Raw genomic sequence first — 25,807 nt, 5'->3', positions numbered from 1 at the left:
ACGTGTGTGTGTGTGTGTGTGTGTGTGTGTGTGTGTGTGTGTGTTTGGAGTCTCGGCCTTCATGCACTCGTCACTCTGGGTTTAGTGATCGTTCCTGACATGATTGAAACAAACGGCCACATTACTTTGAGATGCAGCAAAACCCCTGAGGCGACATCTGCTCACAGTTATGCACTCGGTTGACATCCCCTGGTTTGTAGCCAAAATGTTTCCAAATAATGCATGATTCATTCATTCATTCATTCATTATTCCACTTTTTGCAACTAAGGCAACGTTTGCCTGTTCAGACTCCAGAGGACCGGTCTGCTTGTTTCGCGTCATCAGGTGTTCAGATCAGGGTTTATTCTAGAGATCAGTTCAATCACTGGATCAGACTCGGCGTCTGTTGTAGTCATGCACGCTTCAGTCTGGCACACACACACACACACACACACACACACACACACACACACACACACACACACACACAGGTTTGGTAAATATGTGGATCTTCCTTTTTTAATTTTGACATGAATCTTATTTTTTAAGCATTGGCAGATCACGTTAATAACGTCCAAAAGCAACACAAACACACTTTTAATCTCTAATTATAATCTATAAAATTCACTAAGACATAAAGGTTAGTCAACAATTAAAAGTGCTAACAAAGAAAGCAATGGTAGCATGCAGCTCTGTTGAGATAATGTGAACGCATACAGCTATTTCTGGTGAAATAAGGCTCTCATGCCTTCTTTATTATTATTATTTTTTTAAATATTAAAAAAGGTTAATTAAATCATCAAGCAAACTAAAATGGGGGTCTGTGATAGATGATCTGATGTAGCGACTTTAGCCATAACCCTCACCTCTTCATGACTACAGCTGATGAAAGACTCAGCTTTTTTTTTATTTTATTTTATTTTATTTAGTCACTTTGAAGGGCTAAAAATCAAACTGGCTCCAACTAGAACGGCAAAACACATTCACCCTCCACCACACACACACACACACACACACAGACACACACAAGAGAGGAACAGAGGGACTGGTCTCATTGTTATTTCTCATCAACAGTCCCACGAGCCCCGGCTGAATCACTCAGGGATTAAAATGTAAATACATTTATATTACAACAATGATATTCTCACATACTCACATCTTCCCCAGTGCCTGTTACAACCTCTGGCAACAACGACACAAATCAAAGCTCTGCTCTGAGTTCCTGAAATGAATATTCATGTTTGAAACGCACACTCTGTCAAACGGAGGAAGTGTAGCGCGTGTAGGAATCTAGCGGGTATCTTTGATGTGTGGAAGCTTCGCACAGGCCTCCGACACGCTTTTACATGTCACATTTCAAGACGATTTTCCAAGTGTTGATGCTCTGATCGTTTTGGCCAGTGTTCATTATGATCCAAGCTGACAGAGACGGTAAATAAATGAGTGTTAAATGGGTCACGTCGCTGTCTACCTGAAACTTGTTCATCACGGCGCTGATCTCAGCTGCATTCTGACGCTGACCCAGATGTTTCTCACCTGTCTCACAGTGTCTAAGCATCCATCTCTCTGCGCCTGGACCACCTCACTTTTAACCCTCCTATTATCTTTGGGTCAATTTGACCTCGTTCAGTGTTTAACATCTCTAAATACATGAGTAACATTGTTGTTTTTGCTTCATATTTACAGGTGCATCTCAAAAAATTAGAAGATCATCAAAGAGTTTATTTTTTCCATAATTTTATTCAGCAAGCGAACCTTTCATATGTTCCAGATTAATTACACATTAAGTGAAGTATTTCAAGCCTTTTTTGTTTTAATTTTGATGTTTACAGCTTACAGTTCATGATAATCAAAAATTCAGTGTCTTAAATTATTTGAGTATTACATAACACCAAGCAAAAAAAGGATTTACAGTAAAGCAATGTGGACCTTCTGAAAAGTTTGTTCATTTAAGTACTCAGTACTTGGTCCGGGCTCCTCTGCATCCTTGCAGCTCAGCATGGAGGCGATGTGGCCCTGCTGGGGTGTGATGGAAGTCCAACTCGTCTTGAAATATTTCACTTTGTATGAAATAAATCTAAATATATCAAAGCTTCATTTTTGCAATTAAATGACGTAAAAAATACTTTTGTATGGTATTCTAATTTTTTGAGATGCACCTTTAATTACTTTACTGGGAACAAGTGGGTGAACATGAAATGGACATAATGATATGTTTTCCAATGTCCTGTGCGCATTTGGTACCCATAGGTGTTTCACTGGGGTCAGTTTGATCCCAGGATGTTTTAGCGGTATAACCATAAAAGAAATATCATCATTTTATACAGATTTGTTTTAGTTGTTTTGGACGACACTGAGGAACTATAATATACCATTTATAATTGTCAAAAAAAAACTTTACTCTGCTTTATGGTCCTCACCTAACAATAACCAAACCTGTAGTTATCTTACCACACTCGTAGAGACATAACATAACTACACCTGCAGTGACACCTGTGGTAACAATAACCACACCTGTAGCAGTGCGAGAAACTCTGATAGTTAATGTGATATTTGGGAGGAAAAACAGGATTCCAACACTAACTTTGATGTTAAGGGGAGTTGAATGAGGAGGTTATATTTTATTTAACGTGTTATTTATGTAGTCAGCAAGACAGAGTACCTGACACATAAACTTGGGTAACAATTTTTATAATGACAATACATTTCTGGATGTTTTAATTACTGGGTCAAATTGGCCCAATTGATAAAAAATGTTAGTGAATTTGAAGGAGGGTTAAGGAATTACAGCTGCACATACATACAATGGCGTTCAAAAATCTATGAACTGATTGGTTGAAACTAATGTGCAGGGAAATGTTTTACTTTCTGCAGCCAATTATCAATTCTGTTGTTATAGGAATGTTGAGGACTTTATTAGCCGCAGAAGCAGAACATTATAAGGTGGCTGCTTCAACAAAAATTCTAATTTGACAATCATGGGAGTCTGATTATATGTTAGGAAATCTTTAGTAACACCCATGATTTGGAAAATGGTTTGCTGCAATGTAAAATATGGAGAAATTATTGTAAACGTGCCTGGTCTAAAGTCAAATTTAACGTAAACTGATTGTGGACTTCAATTTAAGGTGGTCTTGGCAGGACTGAGAGTCAACAACAGATTTATTACTCGTTATTACTTAGCCTCTCTACATTTCGTGCAATTTCCAAACCTCGCAGAAATGATTCCCAACCAGTATAATCTTTTCTTAGCAGTGCTTCAGAGCGCCATGAGGGTTTGAAAAGCTGTAACTTGTCTAAAAGCAAAGAGCTCTTTCTGATCCCAGTGACAGAATGCACAAAGTCAGGAGAGAGGCTGCTGAATCCCCTATCCTCACTTTTGTCATTGCTATTCCACTCTTCAGCCTGACATGGATTTGAAAGCACATCGCAGCCCTGAAAGACTACACAGATCAGGTGGAACAAGGTTAGAGGATTGGGATTTGAACTGGGATAACCACCATGTGTTCTAAAGCCCATGCCTTTCTTTCTTTCTTTTTTTTTTTTTTTTAGTATTTTTAACCATGGAGTAAATATTCCACTAGGGGGCAATGTTGCTCCACAAAAGCACTGCCTCTGCCAAGCAAGGAGAGGAGAGTACCTGTCACCCTGGTAGTTTCAGCCATGTGGGTCACAGGAGCCCTGCTTTTTAAAGAGACGAACAATGAACAGTGATGGGGGTGAGAAGGGGTGGGGGTGGGGGGGTGGGGGGGGATAACACAGAAATAAAAATTCATGCCAAGCAATCAGAATGAAAAACGGTTGTTCTGCAAATCAGGGGAATGAAGGAGGATTTAATGGAAGGGGAAGGCCCGAGCCAGGAGGCTGTTAGAATTCAAAGACGCTTTGCAATAATTACATATTCAGTACAGGGGCTGTTAATTGTGCGTATTCACACAATTCGCCGCTGATGTATCGCTGCTGTCACCTCTGTGTGTCAACGCAATGGCACACCCTGTAATTTTGATGACAAAAAGCAACCAAGCTGTGACTTTCGGAAATGGAAGCCTAACTGTTTTTGATGGAGTGGGCTCTCAGAATGGGGGGAGGACAAATTAATGAGAGAGGGAAGAGTCCCGTGCCGGCCGGCCGACCGACCGACCGACCGACCGCCTCACTGATTGGCTGTCTGGATGTCGCTCTACCTTGAGAACATCTTTCACAGGGAGGAAGATGTGCAGCGCTGCTTTGAAAGGAGTTGGTTCTGCATCTCTGGTTTGTCGGCACAACACGATCCACTCTGACATGAAATAAGACGGCCAGACACAGCGGTGGGTCTGGAGACACTGTGAACGACACTGAATCCCCTGCCCCAACAAACACACACACACACACACACACACACACACACACACACACACACACACACACACACACACACACACACACACATACATATATACCATGGCCTGTTTCTGTCTAGTGTCAAACAAATATGTGCTGAATTACTGAAGCTAAACTGCCCTGGTACATAAAGCGCTGGCGACACCCCGTTGCTCTTTGTGTTGTGTGCATGAAACTCCTAAAGCAGCGGGTTCCCAACCTTTTCAAACTCACTGCCCACTTGAAAATCTCAAAAATATCTGCAGCCCTCACCCACTCACAAGTACCACAGAAGACAGATCCACTGTCAGAGCTCGTTTATTTTAATGACCAAAGGAGCACCACACGACCGACGAGCAGCCTGCAATCCTGTCGACACCAACAGAGCCGCCAAGTTCCCATTCATTTCCCCTGACGTGGTGTTATGTGATCGCCTGTTTGGGTGTTTCTATAAACGTGGATGGGCAGGAAGCTCTCCCGGTCATCTCATCAGGTCAAACAAAACAGCAACTACATTGAGATTCAGAAGTTCACTGAAAAAAACAAACATACAAAACTATGTATATAAAAAATCTTGAGGGATGAGGCAACCACACGTCCCACAGTGCACTTCTTCAAGAAACAGCAAACAACTGAGCTTAAAATTGTGTCGAAGTAGAGCAATGTAGCTTTGAGTCTTGAGACTTTAAACTTTCATTGTGCAGCATTTTGTTCCCGAATGCAACCACTGATCTGGAATTCAGTCCAATGTAAGACCCAGTTCTCTCTGGACTGAGCCCTTTCTCCCCTGGCTTTCCTGTCCCTCTACACTGTCACTATCGAATAAAGCAGAAATTCAAAAGAAACAAAAAAACAAAGTAAAAAGGGCAAAAAAAACAATGGGGGAAAATTTCCAGACTCCTGCTGCTCTGCCCACTTCACCATTATAGTCACAATAATATTATTAATATTATACCAACCGACATAAAATACGAGCACGGTATTTTAACAATACAATCACAACCCAAAACAGAATTACAGATCACCAACGAGACCAGTAAAAACAACACACCTCTCAAGAAGTTAAAGCACAGCTAGTGAGACAGAGCCTATTGGAAGAAACAATTCCAAATTTTGTTTTTCAGATTTGGTTGTGGCCCAGTTGCTTCGATTTAATCTTCTGCGTCACACCAGTCCACTTTTGTTCAAACTGCATGTTGTGTTTAAAGCATCCACATTTTACCTGCAGTCAAGTGAAGACATTTGTCTAGTTTGGTTTATTTTTCCATAAACAACCCAGCTTGTACTTTGAGCAGCATTACTGTATCAAACAGGCTGACGTGATGACCAATGACTATACTTAAAATCGCGGCATACACACGTTTGATTTGTAAATATGACCTAAATACAGTGGCATGGCGTGACTTTTCCACTAGGTGGGGCTATGGCTAGGCTTTGAAAAGTTTCTACAAGGGTCCTTAAAGTTTAAAAACGTATCTTTTAGTGGTGACATAGCAACTGCTTTCACCACGTTAAAGGACTCTGGACGTTCATCAACACCTAAAACAATAAATTTGGGAAAAGTCGCCTGTAGGATTGTATGTCCTGTAGTCCCTGCAGCTGAAAATCACCCAATCTGGAAATGCTGCTTGAGTGTAAATTTTGCATTTGCATTTACATTCCAGTTATTTTTGGTGTGCTGTGTCAACCAATCAGGGGCCACCAGGAAAAACCAAACATATCACACACATACCTGCGTCAGATGGAGAAAAGTACGTCCTTTGACCAACAGACAATGACTGTCGGCAGAACTTTTTCATTAGTTGTTGCATGTTTCTGCGGTGATGTATGATTTATGCGTGAGTAACAACTGAAATGCATATACACTACTCACAAAAAGTTAGGGATATTCGGCTTTCGGGTGAAATTTCAGGATGAACCTAAAATGCATTATAACCTTTCCAGGTGAACTTAATGTGACCTTCTGTAAACTTTTGAATGCACATGTCCAACTGTTCAATGTTTCAGTACTTTTTGCACAAGTTGCTGTTCTCTAACAAGGAGTTTAACGGCAAAATTCACATCAGGTGTTTGATGCTCCAGCTCATCGAGGTCGTATCATTAGGGAACGGCTGCTGGAGACTGGGGTACCTCAGATGGAGTGGCCTGCACTTTCTCCAGACCTGAATCCCATAGAAAACCTATGGGATCAGCTGAGTCGCCGTGTAGAGGCTCGGAGCTCTGTACCCCAGAACCTCAATGTCCTGAGGGCCGCCCTTCAAGAAGAGTGGGATGCCATGCCTCAGCAGACAATAAGTCGACTTGTGAACAGCATGAGACGTCGTTGTCAAGCTGTAATTGATGCTCAAGGGCACATGACAAGTTATTGACACTGACATTTTTTGTTGTGGTATATCCACCACTGTTGTTGGCTTTTGTTTCAAGAAACTGTTTGAGATGAGGAAATCACCAGTGTATGCTTCTACTTAAATGCCCTACTTTCATGATATAATATCACTGTAGCGTGAACATTTTACATTTTCCATAAATTTCACCCAAAAGCCAAATATGCCTAACTTTTTGTGAGTAGTGTATACACACACAACAAAAATTATTTTTCATTTAAATACATATTTCACAACTGGAATTGGGCGGCGTCCTAGCGCCCTTGACGGACCACGCGCCCTTGCTTAAATATGCAACAGACTGCTGCATAGTCCAACAAAAATAGAAGCCATGCATATCTCAAAAGATCTGGCGATGTGCTGCACTCCCAGCCGGTGGAGCGGTCTGCACCGAAGTAAATGTCTGCATGTCTGTTCGGACCCTTCTGACACACACAGACAGAACAGAAATACGTCTGCGGTCGCTTAGTCCTAAGGGTGTGTGTCTGTGTGTATGTTTTCTGGTATATATTGTAAATGCGTCCACGTCTGTGTGCATGTACGCGTGATACTGCACAAACACCAGAGTTGTGTTATGACTCGTATTTCGGCTTTATATAACGAGACATTCCCACAGGGATATCTGTTCCAGGAGAGACCTGGGCAAGAAAGCAGCACCGATGACAAAATCCCATTAAAAGCTGAATGCCAAGTTAAAATTCATTGTATAGGCACTAAAAAGGCAGCAGTCCAATAGCCAACTAGCAGGATGAAGGGCCCAAGCCTAAATAGATTTTGGCTGAACAAAGTGTAAACAGCTCCTTATTGACTGTGTCTCATGATCCTTCATAACAATTTGAACCCTCCAGCTCCATCACTGGTGAAAGCCGTGCAGCGAGCTTCAGGCTCAGCCCTGCTGCCTGATTCAGGCCACGCCCACGGCACAGGTAACGCAAACACAACGCAAACAACTCCTGTGACTGCAGACTGCATCAGAGACAAAATAACACAAATCATCAACAGCCCCAGAGTGTCCTCGCACATCAAGCGTAGCAATGTATCTACTGTTAATGATGTGCAGACACACATCTACAATACTGTAGACTGTCTTATAGTTTATAGACTCCTTTATTATTGTAGACCACTACACTACACACTGTACTATAGACTGCAATAACATACAGCATACCAGTGGTTCTCACATTTTTTTTTCCAATAATATACCCCATTTGAAATATTTTTTCAGCCAAGTACCCCCTAACCCTCGTTATGCACATATGAACGTGCGATATTACTATCTCAAAAGAAAAACAATACAAATGATATCAAATTTAGGGTTAGGGTCAACCTAATATACTGACTGATCTGTTTTGTGAGGTAATGGCATTTTCTAAATCCATTTGGTGTTATTGTGCTGTTTTTTTTTTTTTTTTTTTTTTTTAAAGAATGTTTAATTTTCACTGTTACACTCAAAATATTGTTGAAGCACCGAGTCTAAGCAGAGGCTGCACCTAAATGTTTTATTTTTAATTTATTTTTATTTATTTTAATGCAGCCTTAAACAGTGACCAGTCATAAAACACCTTGTGAAGTAGTGGCGTTTCTTCATCCGGTTGGTATTATAAAGCTGTTTTTTGAACAATGCTTAATTTTCACTGTTGCTGCACTTCAAATTTCAAATAAGTGGGAACCCATAGTCATATCATATCTCTATCGAGATATTTAGAATAAATACTGCGGTATGACATTTCATCCGTATCTTCAGCCCTGCAGCATACTAACTACTACACAGTACAACAACGCCAGGTCTTCAATATGTACACATAGCTACAAATGAACTCCCACACACTGCCTCACTTGCTGTGAGATTTTTTTATTCCAACGTTTCAGTACTAGACCTTGATTTGCTTGACTTGATTTTACCTGATGAGGGTCTAGTACTGAACCATCGCAGTGAATATATTACTGCAAATGAAACGAGAGTTTACCTGCAACTTTTGACCTACCCGTCCTTCTCCTCGTCTCATGAAATAGATGTGCAGAGTGTTTTCCTGTATACATGGACAATAAAAAAAGATTCTCAGCAGCTGCATCATGACCTGATGTGGCAGCACCGGCATCCCTCTTTAAAGGACATGTACAAGAAGCACTGCTTAAAAAAAAAAACAACAAAATAAAAAGACTTACAGACTCTCTCTCTCTGCCCTTCTACCATCGCGCAAGACGCAGCGTGGCATCTCTGCACACACAAAAGGACTTGGAGGCAGGTTCTTCCCTCAGGCCATACAGCTACTGAATGCCTGACTTGCCTTTGCACCGCACACCACTGTGTCATGCACTTTCCTTCCAGGCACTTTCAATGTAACATCAACTCTCCCTGGGTATGTATGTATGTATGTATATATGTACAGTTAATGTATTTTGATGTTTGTGTGGGAAGGTGTATCTGTATTTTTATATCACCAGGATGCCTTGAGGAGTCTTTTTTATGAGAAAAAATATGGCAGTGCATAATATGTTTTGCAGATATATGACAAACACACTTAAACTTGATTATAAACGGTGTTATAGACTGTAGCTATAATTAGGGTTGGGTGCCGAAACGCGGTGCCAACAGGGCATCGGTTCCGACGTAAACGATAGTAACAAGACCGAATAAGAACGAAAATTTCGTTGCCTCATTTCGGTGCCGGCCGCTGGTGTTCTGGCTGCAACTTGCGGTTGTTGAACGTGACGTCAGACGGCACACTTGTTGATCAGAACTGATAGTGAGAGGATCAATAACGATGCTGAAGGCAAAACACTCCAAGGTTTGGCTACATTTCACGTCTAAGGAGGATTCAGACTCTGCAACGTGCAACAGACGCCTTAAAGCAACGTCATGCAAGGGAGGAAACACGTCGAATTTAATGAAACATCTGGAGACACATGAAGTTTATTTAAAAGCCGAACAATGCACCGTGTTTGATAATCTACGTCAGCGGTCCCCAACCACCGGTCCATGGACCGGTACCGGGCCATTCGAGACATTCCCGACCGGGCCGTGCACTTGTTACTTGTATTTATATTGTTTAAATATTTAAGTTAATATTGTTCAATATTAACCCTACTGCAGAGACCCTATTTTAGATTTGGATGATGAGGTGGAAAATAAGTCAAATAAGCTGTTATTCTTTGTGTTGCTTGCTACTGTAGCCTGCCAGTGTTTTCATGAATCATGATGGTGCTGGTGTTACCCCCGGCCCCTTGAACTTTGTTTTTGATATTTAATATCATTAAAAAACATGGTTTTTAAAAATTCTTTTCACGTCTTTATTTTTTACACCAAATTAAATATAAGGGTATAGATAAGGGTATCGATAAGTACCAGCACCAATAAGCGGTATCGGTACCGTGAAAATCCTAACGATACACATCCCTAGCTATATTGTCTTTGTGCAAACTGGACTGGGTGTGATGCCTGACTATGACTCCCAGGACTTCCCATTCATTGCCTGTGGCCGAGTCACCAGCCTCATGGTTCGTGTCCACAGGGTCAGTCATTTCCATGCATCCCATTCATTGTCTATGTGAGCAGCTGTGCAATGCATTATGGTAGTGTTGCGATGCATTTTGGGAGACAGGGTGTCATGTTGGTGTCTCCTCATTTGCATAAAGTTGAGGTCTAATCTACTTTATGCAAATTACGTGCTCTGTTACTGGCCTTCCTCTGTTTTCAAACTTTAATCTGGATGTTGGATCCTACATGGACGGAGGACACGGTAACACACAGTGAGACATTTTGTGAGAGGACGAGTCGACTCACTGCTCCAGCGAGATGTTGGAGTAGAGCGGCAGGTCAGCAGAGGACGGAGGGGCGAGCGGGCCATGGCTGCTGGAGTTGGACCGCGCGATCTCAGCTGTCATCCGCCTCTCTGGGGCCGACGTCTGGGGGACGATCTCCAACACTGCCCAGCACCTGAAACACACACACACACACACACACACACACTAGATGGTAAGGTTCGACTGAAATGAGCCCGTACAGAAAACCAAGGAAATGACATTTTATTTTTTAGAGTGCGCAATCTGTAGCCAGCTACCATCTTAATTTGCATTGTTTTAGATTTCTTGGGATTTAAGTATCACACAACCTTTCCTGCTCTAATAATACAACGCATGATTTTTGTCAGACGATCCCATCGGTGGGTTTGTCATTACAAATGCATGCTGCTTTGTTATAACCCACAGAACTTCATTTTGAATCCTGGTGGAGATCCTAAGGTTTCCAAAGACACCAAATATATAATTTTTGGCAAACTGGATCTCAGAGACAAAATAAATCCAAGTAATCCAAAGAGAGCCTTGTGAGAGTGAAATGTATCCCCCGTTTCCATCCCAAAAAGACATTTTTTCACCTTCACAGAGGTTGAGCTCTGAACACCCTCTAAAGATCACTTAGTGCAGCTTTAAGGGGAAAATCTGAGTTTGAGGGATTAAATAAGAGTTGTTTTTTCCCCCCTCAAGCACAGGATGACATCTAAACAGAATAAGGGGAAAGATCCTGATTCAGAACTGCAGTATAAACTTTCATGTAAAGGGACCATTGACTGACCAAAGTTACTGAATTTGCACTTGTTTTAGCTCGTATTCATTCATTCATTCATTTATTCATTTTCCAAGCCGCTTATCCTTGTAAGGGTCGGGGAAGGGGGTGGGGTGCTGGAGCCTATCCCAGCGCTCATTGGGTGGAAGGCAGGGGAAACACCCTGGAGAGGTGGCCAGTCCATCACAGGGCTTTTTTTTTTTTTTTATCATTTATTGCCTCTTAACAAGCTCACACTATGGAATTTCAGTGTAGTTGTGTCTCCAGATGGTGAAATAAACTTGCATACATCACACTTCCCAGAGTGGAAAAGCCTCAGAAAGAGATTTTAGACCACGATGGGATACAAACTGAAACCAAACATATTACTTCTACTAGTACTAGAAATAATAATAATAATAAACATTCTTGCAAAAATGTGTGAAATCTGGTGAAAACATGGCATTCGAATCAATTGGGGTGAAGGTCAACCAGTGTCGTATTGATCAGTTCTTCAATAACCATGTAATCAGTCAAACTGCATGGTATCCATCATATCGGAGGTGGACCGCACTGCCTGAACCACATCAGCCTTTTTTTAATAAAAAGGCTAAAATAGCCGCAGCCCATCGCTCAAGACCGGACAAGCACAACATGACACATTCATCAGATGCTGCAAGTTCTCATTTCAGATTCAGTGGAAGAGCAGAAAATTGTTGCTGCGATGACAAGGCAGCTGTAATTTTATCTGGATGTGGGAGGAGAGCTGTGCCTCTGTGTTTGAGTCATATTCCAATCTGTGCGTGTGTACGTGTGTGTGTGTGTGTGAGTGTGTGTGTGTGGTAAAAGAGAAGCTGTGAGAAAAGAGAGTAAGTGAGAGAATCTGTCTCTGAGAGAGAGGGAGTGTGTATTAGTGAGAAAAAGTGTGCATGTGTGTGTGCAAGAGAGAGAGAGAGAGTGGAGTGAATGACAGTGTGTCCATGTTTGTATGTGTCAATATGTGTGTATGTTTGTGTATCTTGTTACGTGATTTGTGTGTGTGTGTGTGTGTGTGTTTTCTAGCCAAGTGTTCGGATGGTTTCTGCCTGTTACAGATGGTGGCAGTTCGTTTCCTGTGATCAACGCCTCATCTGCCCCATTAATGCACACAAACACACACACACACACACACACACACACACACACACACACACACAGCCTTTGAATGTATGTTGTATAATAAGGAAAAAAAAAAAAAAAGCCTCCAGCTATTCCTTCTGGCACTGCGTTGCTTCAAGTGCTAATGACTCAACTCTGCACTGCAAACACACACACACACACACACACAATTCCTCTCACACACCGTGTACTCCTCCCTGCCTGCTTTCCTGTTTGCTTCACCTGCCACTAGTGAGCTACATGCCGGCTGTGTGTCACTGTTTCAGGAGGAAGAGTGTTATAGTTGTGGGGGGTTAAAAAAAAAAAAGAAAAAAAAGAAGAAGAAGTGGCCGACCTGCAGTCCCAGCTGGTGACATCACAAGTCAAACAACCTCAAATAGAAACATCAATATGTATTTCTCCATCAAAATAATAATCTATGTGTAATTAAAGTCTGCTTTGCTGTTCTCTACTGTCAATTCATATTTCACAAAAGTGATTCAGACTACATAATCAACCTGTATTACGCACTTCCCTTTTTGAAAATGAAGAAAAGCCGTTTTAGACAAGTGGCGGAGGAGGAGGAGGAGGAGGAGGAGGAGGAGGAGGAGGAGGAGGAGGAGGCAGCCTTCATTTCAGCCGGGGTCCCAGTGCCACGACTGCTCACAGCGCTGCAGCCAGTTTTTACTGCTACTTAGTCCTTTTCCAACATGGGTGATTTTTCTTTTTTACATTTTGAAGACACAGTTTACACGGCCCAAAATCTCCATCTTAACGAGTCATTTACATTCAGTCTTAAAATGTTGTGTTTGTTAAACTGAGTGAAAAAAAATCAGCCAGTGGGATGACATAATCCCACTTATTTCCAGTGCAGTTTGCCTTGAATTTTAAATGTATAAATGTGTTGAAACACAGCAAATCAAGAAGATGACATTTGATTCAAGAAAATTCTGGAAGCAAGTTGATTGGCGTCCCAAACGAGTGGGATTATCTCATCCCACTGCCTGTGGCCTTGTTTTAAGAAAAATAAGATTTTAGTATGAGACTAAGGGCCCTATCTTGTGCCACCCGCTACCTGCTGCCACTACCCGCTACCCATGAATTGCGCATTTAGGAACTCCTGCTATCCCTAAACGGTATCTTGCGCCCACGCTACCCGCTATCCCTTATGCCAACTCCTTTATTTGCGCCTGGAGGTGTGTCCGTGGGCGTGTTTCATGCGCTATCCCTAAAATTGCTATCTTGAGCACACACTTTAGGGAAAGCGGATAGCGGGTGGTCCTGACCATCCGCGCCCCGACGGAGCCTCGCCACGCACACGGTCGGACTGATACCGGGACGCCGCCGGAATGGACTGAGTATATTACTCATATAGACTGTTTAGAGGAAAGACTGTTTTAATTGGACACTTACGCCAGCACGTTTTATTGTTTTATCATAAGCCAGCAGCTGTGCTATATTTTTATTTTTAATATTTTATTTGCCCGATCTATCTTGTCAATAAATTAGTTTACACATAGTTCCACCTCTGCCTCTTGTGTGTGTGTGGTGTGACCCAGGGATTTTACTCAATCAGTACAACCTTGTGACACGTCCACTTGGACACATGTGGCTCCACCTCCCGAATTAACTCGCCTATAATATAATATATAATATGTATATAAAGCCACCTTGCTTTAGCCTCAGTAGAAGCCCTGAGAAAATCTACCTCCCTCTCTCCATTGCGGGTTTAGGATTTAGGATTTAGGATAGTGCATCCTGCCCTTAAAGGCAATGGCACCTGGCACACTGATTGGTTTAGCTGGCGTAACGCCCAAAACACGCCTATGCATAATATAGCGGGTAGCGCAGGTGTTTTACGGATAACGGGAGGTGCACAAGATAGCAACTTTTGCGGGGGAACGCCTCTTGCGCAATGCTAAATCCCCAAATAATGGGTTTAGGGACTCTGGCGCAAGATAGGGCCCCACATGTCTTGATAAGATGGAGATTTTTGCAGAGTAGATAACTTTGTGTTGTTTGCTTTGGGCTATTCCTGTTTTAGCGTTGATATTTGCTGTTGTTTTCTTCAAAATAATGTTTCAGTCACTCTTTTGTTCAACTGTTCAAAGGAGGCAGGAACAAAGTCAAGACTGGTAAAACATTTCTGCCTTAAGACAGTAGTTCTTATATGTTGATTAAAAAACTGTAGTTTCTGTTGTAGGAATTGTAGGAATTTATTCTTATGTTCAATCCCACCATGGCTGCCACCAGTCAGAACAGTTGACTTTAATCTGACTTTAATCTGGCACAGAGACAACCTGTAAAATGCAGTTTGTGTTGTGTTACGTGTTATGCTTTGACAAGTTACACTGATGTGAGACTAAGTTGAGATGACTTGCCCTAAAATATCCTGAAACTAGCATTACAGTGAGTTTAAAACCTGCAGGCAACACGCTCCAGAGGAAACAGAATCAATGCTTTGTGACGGGCAAAAGTCCGCATGGCTCATTCATATCCTGGCAATATGAGAAAGATTCTGGTTCACGACCTCTGCCACATCATAGCCTCCCTCCTTCTCATCTTTCCTGTCACTGCACACGAGCTAATGAGGGAAAAATGTTATGAAAAATGAGGGAAAAAAATCCTTTAATACAAATGTGGAGGAAGGTTTTACTGGGGAAGACTTAAAATCTTAACCATTGCATCGGATTTAACTTTTTTTTTGTCTCTCAGAACTGTAAATATATTTACACAAGGATGGGGTAGATTTAACAATATAGCTGAGATGATCCTGCTGACTCCTGAGACGTCAGTGACACTAGGACGTCTAATCTCAGAAATTGTGAGTTTCTGCTGATTGAGTTGAAAATATCGGACATGTCTGATATTAAGACAGAATCTGTAAACCTTTTCCACAGATAAGATAATGCCGGCTAAACATCAGTTCTAAAGAAGCCTCCAATCCTGATTTACCTTTCTGATTGTCAGGATGGAAAGATCTGGTGGAAATCAGCCTGGCAGTCCTTTTGTACGTGGCTATCATTTGAAGGTTGCTGAATTTAAAAACAACAGAAAAAAAAAAAAAAAACAGGAAAATGGCTTCAAACGAACTTGTGATACACTCTGTTTCCCAAAGGCCATAAAGTTAGGCTGCAGGACGAGGGAAAGAAAGTCACGAACAAGTAAGTTTTCTCCTCTCTCTGCAGCTTTGGCTGCTGGTCTGTTTGAGTCGGCGCGGTGCAGAGTGCAGCTCTGGGAGATTTATCCATTCATTTGTTGTGGCTACGCTTCAACGCACCCAACAACACACCATTTCTATTTTATTCCACTAGTCTTTCACTCTGCTGGGTGGCCCAACAGAATTATGTCCCCGACGATAATTATCCATCAAAATTATGGTCTGAAAAATGGAGGCAGAGGAAATTGCTTACCAGGACGTCAAGTTGGACCAGGGACCCCGAGAGAAGTGTGTGATAAAGAGAGAGAGGGGGGTGAGAGAAAGTGAGGGGTGAGAGAGGATTTGCGTTGGTACACTGAAAGCCCTCATGATTTCAACTAAGTTAAAAATCGGTGCTAAACTGTAGCCATAAAAATAAGTTATATTAATTCAAATCCATTAAAAGAACCTTGAGTTTAATTAGAGTGTTTTAGTTTAGAGTTTCTGGGAATATAAAATATGTTTATAATCTTTGATGATCTGCAAAAAGGAGACTGATGAAAAATTGGTGACAGTGTCCAGACAGAAAGCTTTTGGTCGCACATTAATTTAATTTATATAGTTCAGATCAAAACACCAAGGGAGATCTGAAGCAATGGCTGTATTTCGTACAAATCTGACTTCTTTCTGTGAAATGAAATGATAATCAAAGTTAAGCTGAAGCTACACCTTTCTTTTCCACGGTCCCCACAATGCTCTATGATTTCTAACCGCACCACATACCATTTACCTGACTGGGATATGTTACATTTTTAACAAAACTGAGAAAAATTCACTGGGGTTTTACAGTGCAGGTGTTGAGCATATGGCTCGGGGTATACGATGTGAGAGAGCGAGGCCTGTTCGCTGTGCACTGAAACACCCCTGAAACCTTACCATGAATCGAAAGAGGTCAATAAATGGACCTCCTCTGTGAAAAACCTGCCATCATAGAACACTGCTTTACCACGCTACACTGATTCAGGATGTAGTGTGTAGGCTGGAAACAAAACAAAAAATGCAAGCTGAAGCTCATAAATCTCACAGGAGAGTCCCAGAGGGGAGAGACTTACTTGTGTATAGCTACTGTGCATTTTTTTTCCCCCTCCTCCTCGCCAAGAGTTTGATCTGTATTGTGCACCAAATGTCAGAGACAACCCAGTGGAATGTATAGGAGTGAAATAATATTACCTGAAAGACAAAGCCATTTGATTCATTATTTGAAAGATAAAAGGCAGCATCCATTTACCTCTGTGCACCATTATGCTTTATGAAAAAACATAACTGATATAGGTAATGGTAAAAGTAACAGTTAAATGTGTCCTCCAATTAATAAATAATTAACACGCCTTGCTTCTAAGGAAGATCTAATTGTGTTAGAGAAAGTAACTCCAACATGTGTATCTAAGTAACGGTGTAATATTACTGATTAGTTATACTGAAAGACAATGTGTAATTAGTTTATACTGTAAATTATGCTTCATATTTTGCTATCCACTTTGCTGCTGTAATGCTTGAAATTTCCCCACTGTGGGACTAATAAAGGAATATCTTATCTTATCTTAAGTGCTAGTGCTGCCCCTACCTATTTGATTTCCAGAATTTCCCTGGTTGGGATCAATAAAGTATATCTATCTATCTATCTATTAAAAAGTTGTGCTTAATAATACACATACTTGAAGCATTAGTTCAATACATGTGCTGCAACATTTTAAATTATCCAACACCAAGCTGTATCACATGTATCCACCACAAATAAGCAATCTTGCAAAACTTTATTTGTCCATTGATTAATGATATCTGGAGGACAAAGAGACCTTGCTTAAATTGAAGTTCAGTACATTTACATTTTACATTTTTAAAAACGATGGTAAAACTAGTTAAAAACAGGGATTTAAGTATTTAGCATTACTCTTGAGTTCTATGTTCTTCATCCACTAAGATCTGAGAATTACAAAAATTCATTAACTGTAATAAAGTTGAATTTTTAGGAGCTGCATTTCCTAGAGTCTTATTTAGTCTTTGCTAGCATTCACCTCTTCTGCCGTAATCCTCGGCCTGCTGTGCTAATGAGCTAACTGTCACCATTACTATTGATGGCTGAGGCTACCAGAGGATAACAGGTGCAGCTAAAGGGTCAATAAAATGGAGGCGGCAGGAAAAAAAACTGCGGTGGTGTTCTGATTGGGGCGCTCCACTCTTTTGATCAGCTTTTAATCCCTCCCCACCACTCACCTGATAGGGCTCTCTTTACGTTGAAAGGACTTCACATTCTGGAAAAGGTGTAGGAGGGGTGTAGCATGGGCGACTTTAGGGAGGTTGAAGACCTGAACTGCACAGAGTTCCAGGGAGGGTCTGATTCAGTGGATATTGTGTAAACCTACTACACAGGACTGGGCTGTCGATGCACTGTGAGAATCCATGACTGTCACTTTTCTAGAGTCGAACAAAGACTGGCTGACTGGACAAAAAGTCAGCAAGGTCTTGTTAGTATTGATGGAAAGTTCTTGTACAAGCAGGATTGCCAAGGCGAGATGAACAGCTCATATTCATATAAATCATATTTGATCTCCACGTTGTGCCTCAAAACAGAATGAACTGAACAAAGAGGAACTGGAACGACTGACCAACTGCGATTTATAACCATGAACCAAGAATCCCAAGACAGATGGACAGCACAACTGCAGCTCCTTCAAGTCTTTTCATGCTACAAGAATGAACCAAGCCTTGAGTATCCAAGGATGGAGGGGGAAAGTAGAGATGTGTGACCATCAGGGCAAGAAAACTTGTGTAGAGGAAGAAAAGCTGGGGTCCCAGAATTGAGCCCAGGGGCACCCCAGTGGTGAGGGCATGGGCTGAGGAACTACGCAAGTCAAACCATGTGCAATGTAGGTGAAAGATAAGCTTGTTCCAAAGCTTCACTAGGGGATACTGTTGCCTTACATACTCAAAAAAGAATGCATGGGTTTTTAGGCAATCACTAGACAGACAATTATTAAAGGAGCTTAAGTCAACAGTGAAAAATCTTTGTAGGAAAATCAACCAAATCCAAGGCCCATAGTATTAAGGTATATATTACTGATGAACCGGCTACTTACAAAGCTAATTCAGTCAGAAAACTCTTCAGGCGCTACATGACGATTGGTTCTCTCAATGCGCCACTTTCACTGCTTGAACTCACCTTCGTCCAAGCTCCATCTGCTTAGATCTATTTATCAGTGGACTGTGCATATCCCTACAAAATCTATGTACGTACAGCAGTCACTATGAAATCAATAATGTGCAGCAGCTAACATAAAAGTACATCCAGGGAGCTAAAATCAAACCTTTCTGTATGTGAGTTGTCCTTGACTGAAATAGGTCACTCCCTGCTCTGTAGTTCAGTCCGACATGACTGTGCACAACCAAATGTGAAGACCATCGAGTACCCTGGCCTTTCACTGCTCTGGGTTTAAGTCGGGGAGTGTCGTTTTCTTCTTCAAACTGTTGTTTGGCCTGCACATCCCCTTGAGACTGTAAAAGTGGTTGAGGGCTCAACATAAACTTGAACCCAAACTGTGTGTGTGTGTGTGTATGTGTGTGTGTTTATGTGAGTTTGTGGACTGAGATAAGGTCAGAACAGGTCCACAACAGTCTTTTAAGATTGTCCTCACACCTGACTTCTCTCTTTTTCTCTCTCATGGGACTCTCTCTTTGTGCTACACACACACACACACACAAGCTCACACATACACAGCTAAACATCCACAAACACAGCAAAAGAGTTTCTGTTAGTGATGAATCCCATTTACTCTGATGAGATAGTCTGCTGCCAGTTTGTGTTTGCCACAGTTTATCTGTGTGTGTGTGAGAGAGTGTGTGTGTGTGTGTGTATGTGTGTAATGGAGAGTAAAGAGAGTGTCTCATTTGTGTGATTAACTTCTCTTTGTCAGTAAAACACAAAATGCATCCAATTTACCCAATGCAAATGAAGGTGCTAGAGAAAAACACGCACATAACTGGACACACCGGACACACTCAAACACCTCAATGGAACAAAATAACACAAATAACAGAGCAGAGTCAGCATCACAGTGGCACCTCAAACCACTGGAGACACATTAGCCTTGTTCAGCCTGCCAGTCCAAATCCTTTTTTTTGGCATATCAAGATTGTATCCAGATTCATTTTATAAAGTCTGGACAGCCACAAATCACATCAAATGAAGTTTTTCCAAATCGGACCCACACTGCATTTGGAGGTTGTTTAAAAAGAAATTCCAGTCGGATTTCCACAGATGTGCCTCAGTCTGGCCACTAAAATAGGATCTGAAAGTGTCTTTTCAGTCACATGCAACACATCACACAACAACGTCAAATCCAGAGAGATGGACGTGCATCAGAGCGGCTGAGCGGCATGACAGTGTAGACCAGCGTCCTCCGTCACCGAGTTTGTCTGGAGCGACAAAGGAGCTCTGCACTGCGACATGACAGCGCTATTGTTTGGAGACGCTGGATCTCCATTTCTCATGCTTCTGTGTAAGACAACTGCATCACCAGCACAAGGTAGTTACTGACACCTACATTATTACCACAGCAACCCATGCAGATAGGTTAGTGATGTCTGGACACACAAATCCCATCTGATCACTTGCTAATAACAGTGCAGACAGTCAGTCTTAAAGATCTCATCTGAGAAACAAATCTGATTTCCCTTCAGTCTGAGTCTTGCATTAGGGTTCGTGTGTGTTTGTGTGTGACTAAGGGATAATAGGATAGTGAAGCTGGGTGTTGTGAGATGTGGCTGTCCATTGGGAAGTAATGGGAGCCGACACAGACACTGTTAAAACAACAGTCGTCATCAACTCAGCCAGCCAATACACCAACCACAGGGACTGAATCAATAGAACAAATAAAATAAAGCAAAGAGACACACACAGGACACCTGTTTATACACACAAAGAAGCACACACACACAAACACACACACTGGCAAGAACAAATGGGCAGGCTGATGTAAAATCTGAATTCAGACTCATAAATGCGGTATATTAAATAAAGATAGAGATGGAAACAAATATATCAACCTCCAATAATCATTTTCTACATTAATAATAAAGAAGGAGCAAGCAAACAATCACTAAACTGTAAACTGGCTAAAGTTGAGTCTCCTTAGAACCAAGGTTCTGCAGATTCAGAGCAACTAACAATAAACGAGCATGTGAGGAGCCCAATGCCTTGCTTGAAGACACAATGACAGAGGCAGGGATCAAACCTGCGACTGCGACATTCAGGATCAACGGGTGTTTGGCTTGAGTAATTCCCACAAAAAACTGGAAAAAACTCGGCTCCCAATGGGCTGGAGTACATGGAACAGAGAAGGTGAGAACCATGTGGTGCTCACAAATAAAAATGTTTCCTTTGCTAATATTAGTACTCAGAAGTGAAGAACACTTCAAAGGAAAAAAAAAATCATTGGTGTTATTTTTTTTGGTTTCGAGTGCTATTCACTTGAGCTCTGATGTTAATAAATAAAACATTTTGTTTTTGAGCATCATGCTGTTGCCACCTTCTCTCTTTCAGAGCTTGAGTAATTATCAGTAACTATCTGAGGGTGCTTAACAGTGTTGTTGGACAAAAGCGGTTTATCAGTAATGCCATAGATTTCACATACAATTTTATGATCCATAATGATGCATTTCAAGACTATAAAAAGACTTTAAAAGGCTATATGCCCAAGAGCGATGAAAATGGCTTTTAACTTAAGTTGACTGCAGTGGGTGGCACTGACACATTTGAGGGTTTAGCAGGCTATTGTTGTGAAATTTTTATAATTAAACTTTATCTCACTAGGCAGGTCACCTAAGAGGCTCTTAAAAGGGAAGGGGATAACTCAGACAGAACCGCTCAACACTAACAGAAGCAAAACATTAAAGAACAAACAATATCGCTGTTATCAACAGGCAGTAAAATGAAAAGAGAAAAGGGAGCAAAGGGGAGAAGAAATGTGAAAAAAAGCACAGCAAGATAAAAGGGTAATAAAACAACTCAAATCATACAAGAACAGACACGTGTATGAGAATAAAAAGAATCACTGTGGAGGCAGAAGAACAGCTGCATGACAGCAACTTCTAAAGCTGTTCATGAGCCTGAGCTACCCACAGTTAGTCATCATTACAGTTCACTGCAGATATCTGATGCAGAAATAATAATAAAAAACACCACACAACCAAGAGAGGCATTTACTCTCGACACAGTTTGGAGTGCTGCATAAGAGAAGGATATAGTTAGGAGACTGAAGGTATGATGGGGTCAAACCAAGGAGGGTTTTCTCAATAAAAGCACACCTCTGAAATGTGTGTCTGGTGTGGGGCGATGGCCAATTTATGGTGGAGAACAGGTTGCAGTGATGATGTTTGTAGGGGACTCTGGTGGCAAATCTGATGACAGAGTGGTACAACACACCCAGCTGCTCAAGGGTGCTCTTTCAAGCAGTTCAGTATAAAACATCATCTAAAACACCATCACAGTCAAACAACTGAACGATGGTCATCTGGTCAGAGTCCTGCCATCTTCAGAAGTTCTCTGATGACTCTGCGATAGTTGGCTGTATCAGAAATGGTGAGGAGGCTGAGCGCAGGGCTGTGATAGGAAACTTTGTCACATGGTGTGAGCAGAACCATCTGCATCTACACGTGGCAAAATCCAAGGAGCTGGTTGTGGAACTGACGAGGGCCAAGTCACCGGTGACCCCGGTTTCCATCCGGAGGGGGTCAGTGTGGGCATTGTGACGGACTACAAATACCTGGGAGTGCCATAGACAATAAACTGGACTGAAGCCCTCTACAAGAAGGGACATAGCTGTCTCTACTTTCTAGGAGGCTGAGGTCCTTCAACATCTGCTGTATGATGCTGAGGATGTTTCATGAGTCTGTGGCGGCCAGCGCTCTCCTGACTGCTGCTGGGGCAGCAGGTTGAGGGCAGCGGATGCAAACAGACTCAAACAAACTGATCCGCAAGGCCAGTGAGGCTGCGGGGGGAGGATGTTGTCCAAATTATGTGGCATCTTGGACAATGTCTCCCACCACTCCACCAAACAGCGGTCAAGCACACGAGTGCATTCAGTGGAAGACTGATCCCACCAAGATGCATCACAGAGCGCCACAGGAAGTCATTCCTTCCTGTGGCCATCAGACTTTTTAACGCCTCCCATGGAGGGTCAGATGGTTAGGTAGAAATAACCGCACTATACTGCACACTATTTAGATACTAATTAAACTATTTATTTAACCATTTAACTTTGCGATAATTTATACCTGTAGGACTTAACAACAATTCAACAGTGCAACAGTCCCTGTGTATATGAGGTGTATATAGGTATACTTTTTTTACATATGCCCAGTGCCTTATTTCTGTATTTACTGATGTAATATTTTGTAGGATTAATACACAGATTTTGACTTAATACACATAATGTACACACTTTTAATACAACTTTATACATAATGCACATACTTTCTGTAGGTTGTAAGGCAAATATTTTTTATCTTCCTTAGTTGTTTTCTATTTCTTGTGATTTAATTTTTCTCTTGAAAATTGAGCAGCTGCAACTAACCCAATTTCCTCTCAGGGATCAATAACATATTTCTAATTAGAATTCTGATTCTGAATCTGATTCTGATCTTCTCGAGGGCCAGTTAGGTACAGGTAGTGATGATAAAGGCACACAGGGGTTTTTTTTTTCTGCCAAACTAGATGCCGTTGCTTTTAGAGTTTCAGAGCAGAGAGAGCACTTTAAATATTCAGAAAACTTCCTTGACAACTTAAAAGAGATACTGAAGAGGGACTGAGCCTGGACTGAGCTTTGGGGTGGTCCTTTGGTGACAGGCAGTGGATAAGACACCACACGTTCAATCTTTGCACACTGCACCTCGTGAGATAGATTGCTGGAGAACCAGGATAAAGAGTGTTAATCCTTCATCTTTCTGTCTGAGTGGGATTGTCAAAGGTACCAAGGACTCTCCAAGTCAGTGACAACAGAAGCACATTATTTTGTGCTAAGTTCAAAGAATATGCCATTTCGAGTAGTGATAGCTGAAAATCACCATGAACGCCAGATTTCACAACAGACAGGATATCATCAACATCAAGGGCTGCCATCAGTTGGTTGATCTTTTTATTTCCAAGAATTCTGGATATCCAGCACATGGCCGAATGGATACGGACTTCTGAGCATTGAAAACTGCCTGATCTCCTCCCTTGAATAAAGGAAGCACCTTGGCAGTTTTCCAAGTCTTGGGCATTTGTGCAGTATGGACAGACAGACTGAAGAGACATGTTGGAAATGTTGCAATGATGAATGTGGCAACCTTTAAGAAAGATGGATGTCTCATCCACACCAGCTGGTTTTCTGTCTGTTTAAACCTGGACAGACTGGGGCTTAGAAACACAAGTCAAGTGGAGTCAAATGAAGCTTGTTTATTGGACAGTTTTAGTTAACATGTTATCCTGTATAGGTGAGAGTTTTTAGTGATGTGTGTGCCAAGTCCAAAGAAAGTAAAATAAATGCAATTCCAGTGCCTTTAACATTTGCTAAGCATAACAAATTGCTTGAACTCTTTGGTGTATTTTACCTGCTCTTGTGTGCATACAAGTTCTGAACAAATAGCTGAAAATGAAACAGCTGAGCATGAATCAGTCCAGGCAGTGGCTTGCCCTTGGTTCATTTTGCGATGCTAGACCTGCCAAGCATGAGTAACTGCTAGCTATTAAATATCAAAATTTGTTTTCCACAAACAATTTATTACACAACACCTTGAAATGTGGCATTGTTTCCTGTAGCTGGTTCAGATTACGTTCCAACTCCTAACAAACTGCACCACAGTTCTCTTTTGATTTTTTTCAAAAGATGAAACCATGTTTGGTGAGATCAAATGACATTTTCTCACCTGAAACAAACCAAACTAATAAAGTAAATGTTTCAGCGTTAGAATAAACTACTCAAGCATTGGTTTGAATGTGCACTTGGTGTGTCTTCATCTTATATTGCCTCCTGTCCTTGTCTCTTTCCTTTCACGCTCTCCTCTAATTAAATCCTCTCCTGTATATTCTATCCCATCCTTTAGCCATCTTTCTCCTCTCCTCTTTTCTTCACCCCTGCATTTTGCTCACTTCTCTCTTCTCCTAACCAGTGCAATAAATGAAGCGGTCAAACGATCTCTTGTTGACTGCTGTCTGGACAGGATGGTGGATGGTGATAATAAACGCTCACAGTGAGACCTGAAGACAGGCGGCTAAGGCAGAGATTGTACTGGACCAAGCTACAGTGGCCTACAGTTACTGCAGGAATTTTTATGATTTCCCCTTCTATTGCTAACTGATGATAATGTTAATTCTTTAATCATTTCATGCTGGAGGAGCTCATCTCTGGTTCTCCTGGCTGTACTCCCTGAACCCATAATGCCTATCTCATAAACCAGTCAGGATAAACCGATGTCTCAGGGTATTTTGGCAGGTTTCACTTTCTGTATTTAGCACTAAATTAAATCTGTTTTTTCCTCATTTCTCTGCCATAGTTGTAGCTGTTTTTCCCTTTCAGCAGCCACAGGACACTGATTGCAAACCCAGAGTCGTCCTAAAGTGAAGATTACAGTTGGTGCAATAAGGGAGGGGAATGGATGTGCCTTGGTGATGAAGAGATGAGGAAGGCAAGATATTTCTTTGGCTACATGTATTTATTCCCTGGTACTGAGGTGATTGTTGGCTAAGTGACACTATACTGATCATACATGAATACTTTGGTTTCTTGCAACAGTGTTGAAAAAAGACTGCAAGCCTATTGAGGTTTCTTGGATTTTTGCATTGCTTGCTCTGAAAACACGATCCACATGGCCGGCTACTGAGATATTTAGGGCCCGAGCGCTGGAACAGCGCGAAGCCCTATTGTATTTGTAGTGATTCTTTCTTATTATTATTACGTGTCATTAGGCCTTAATTTGACCCCCTAAACATGCTCCAAAACTCACCAAATTCGGCACGCAGGCCAGGTCTGGTGAAAAATTGGATAAAATGGACAAACAGACCCCCTAAGTGCAAAAATTGGCTCGGTAGCGCCACCTAGGCACACAAAGGCAGCCGCTGTGGCCCACAGGAATGTGATAGAAAGACCAAACCACTGCCGAAATGTAGGTCTCATCGAGCCCTACAATTCACGCGCTGACACTCCCCCTCTAAAACCAACAGGAAG

General features: G+C 41.7%; 1 protein-coding gene across 1 annotated transcript in view; it reads right to left on the bottom strand.

Moving 5' to 3' along the window:
• Nucleotides 1-25,807, bottom strand: part of LOC115358517 (uncharacterized) — a 136,888-nt gene that overhangs the window by 32,183 nt on the left and 78,898 nt on the right. The window contains exon 12 of the mRNA XM_030050544.1: nt 10,511-10,663. Within this exon, the coding sequence (XP_029906404.1) occupies nt 10,511-10,663 (153 nt within the window). The remainder of the gene's footprint in view (nt 1-10,510; nt 10,664-25,807) is intronic.

The sequence above is a fragment of the Myripristis murdjan genome, chromosome 4 (genome assembly GCF_902150065.1).
Source record: "Myripristis murdjan chromosome 4, fMyrMur1.1, whole genome shotgun sequence".
Classification (NCBI taxonomy): domain Eukaryota; kingdom Metazoa; phylum Chordata; class Actinopteri; order Holocentriformes; family Holocentridae; genus Myripristis; species Myripristis murdjan.
The sequence above is the reverse complement of the archived record's forward strand: the minus strand, read 5'-3'. Positions and strand labels throughout refer to the sequence as shown.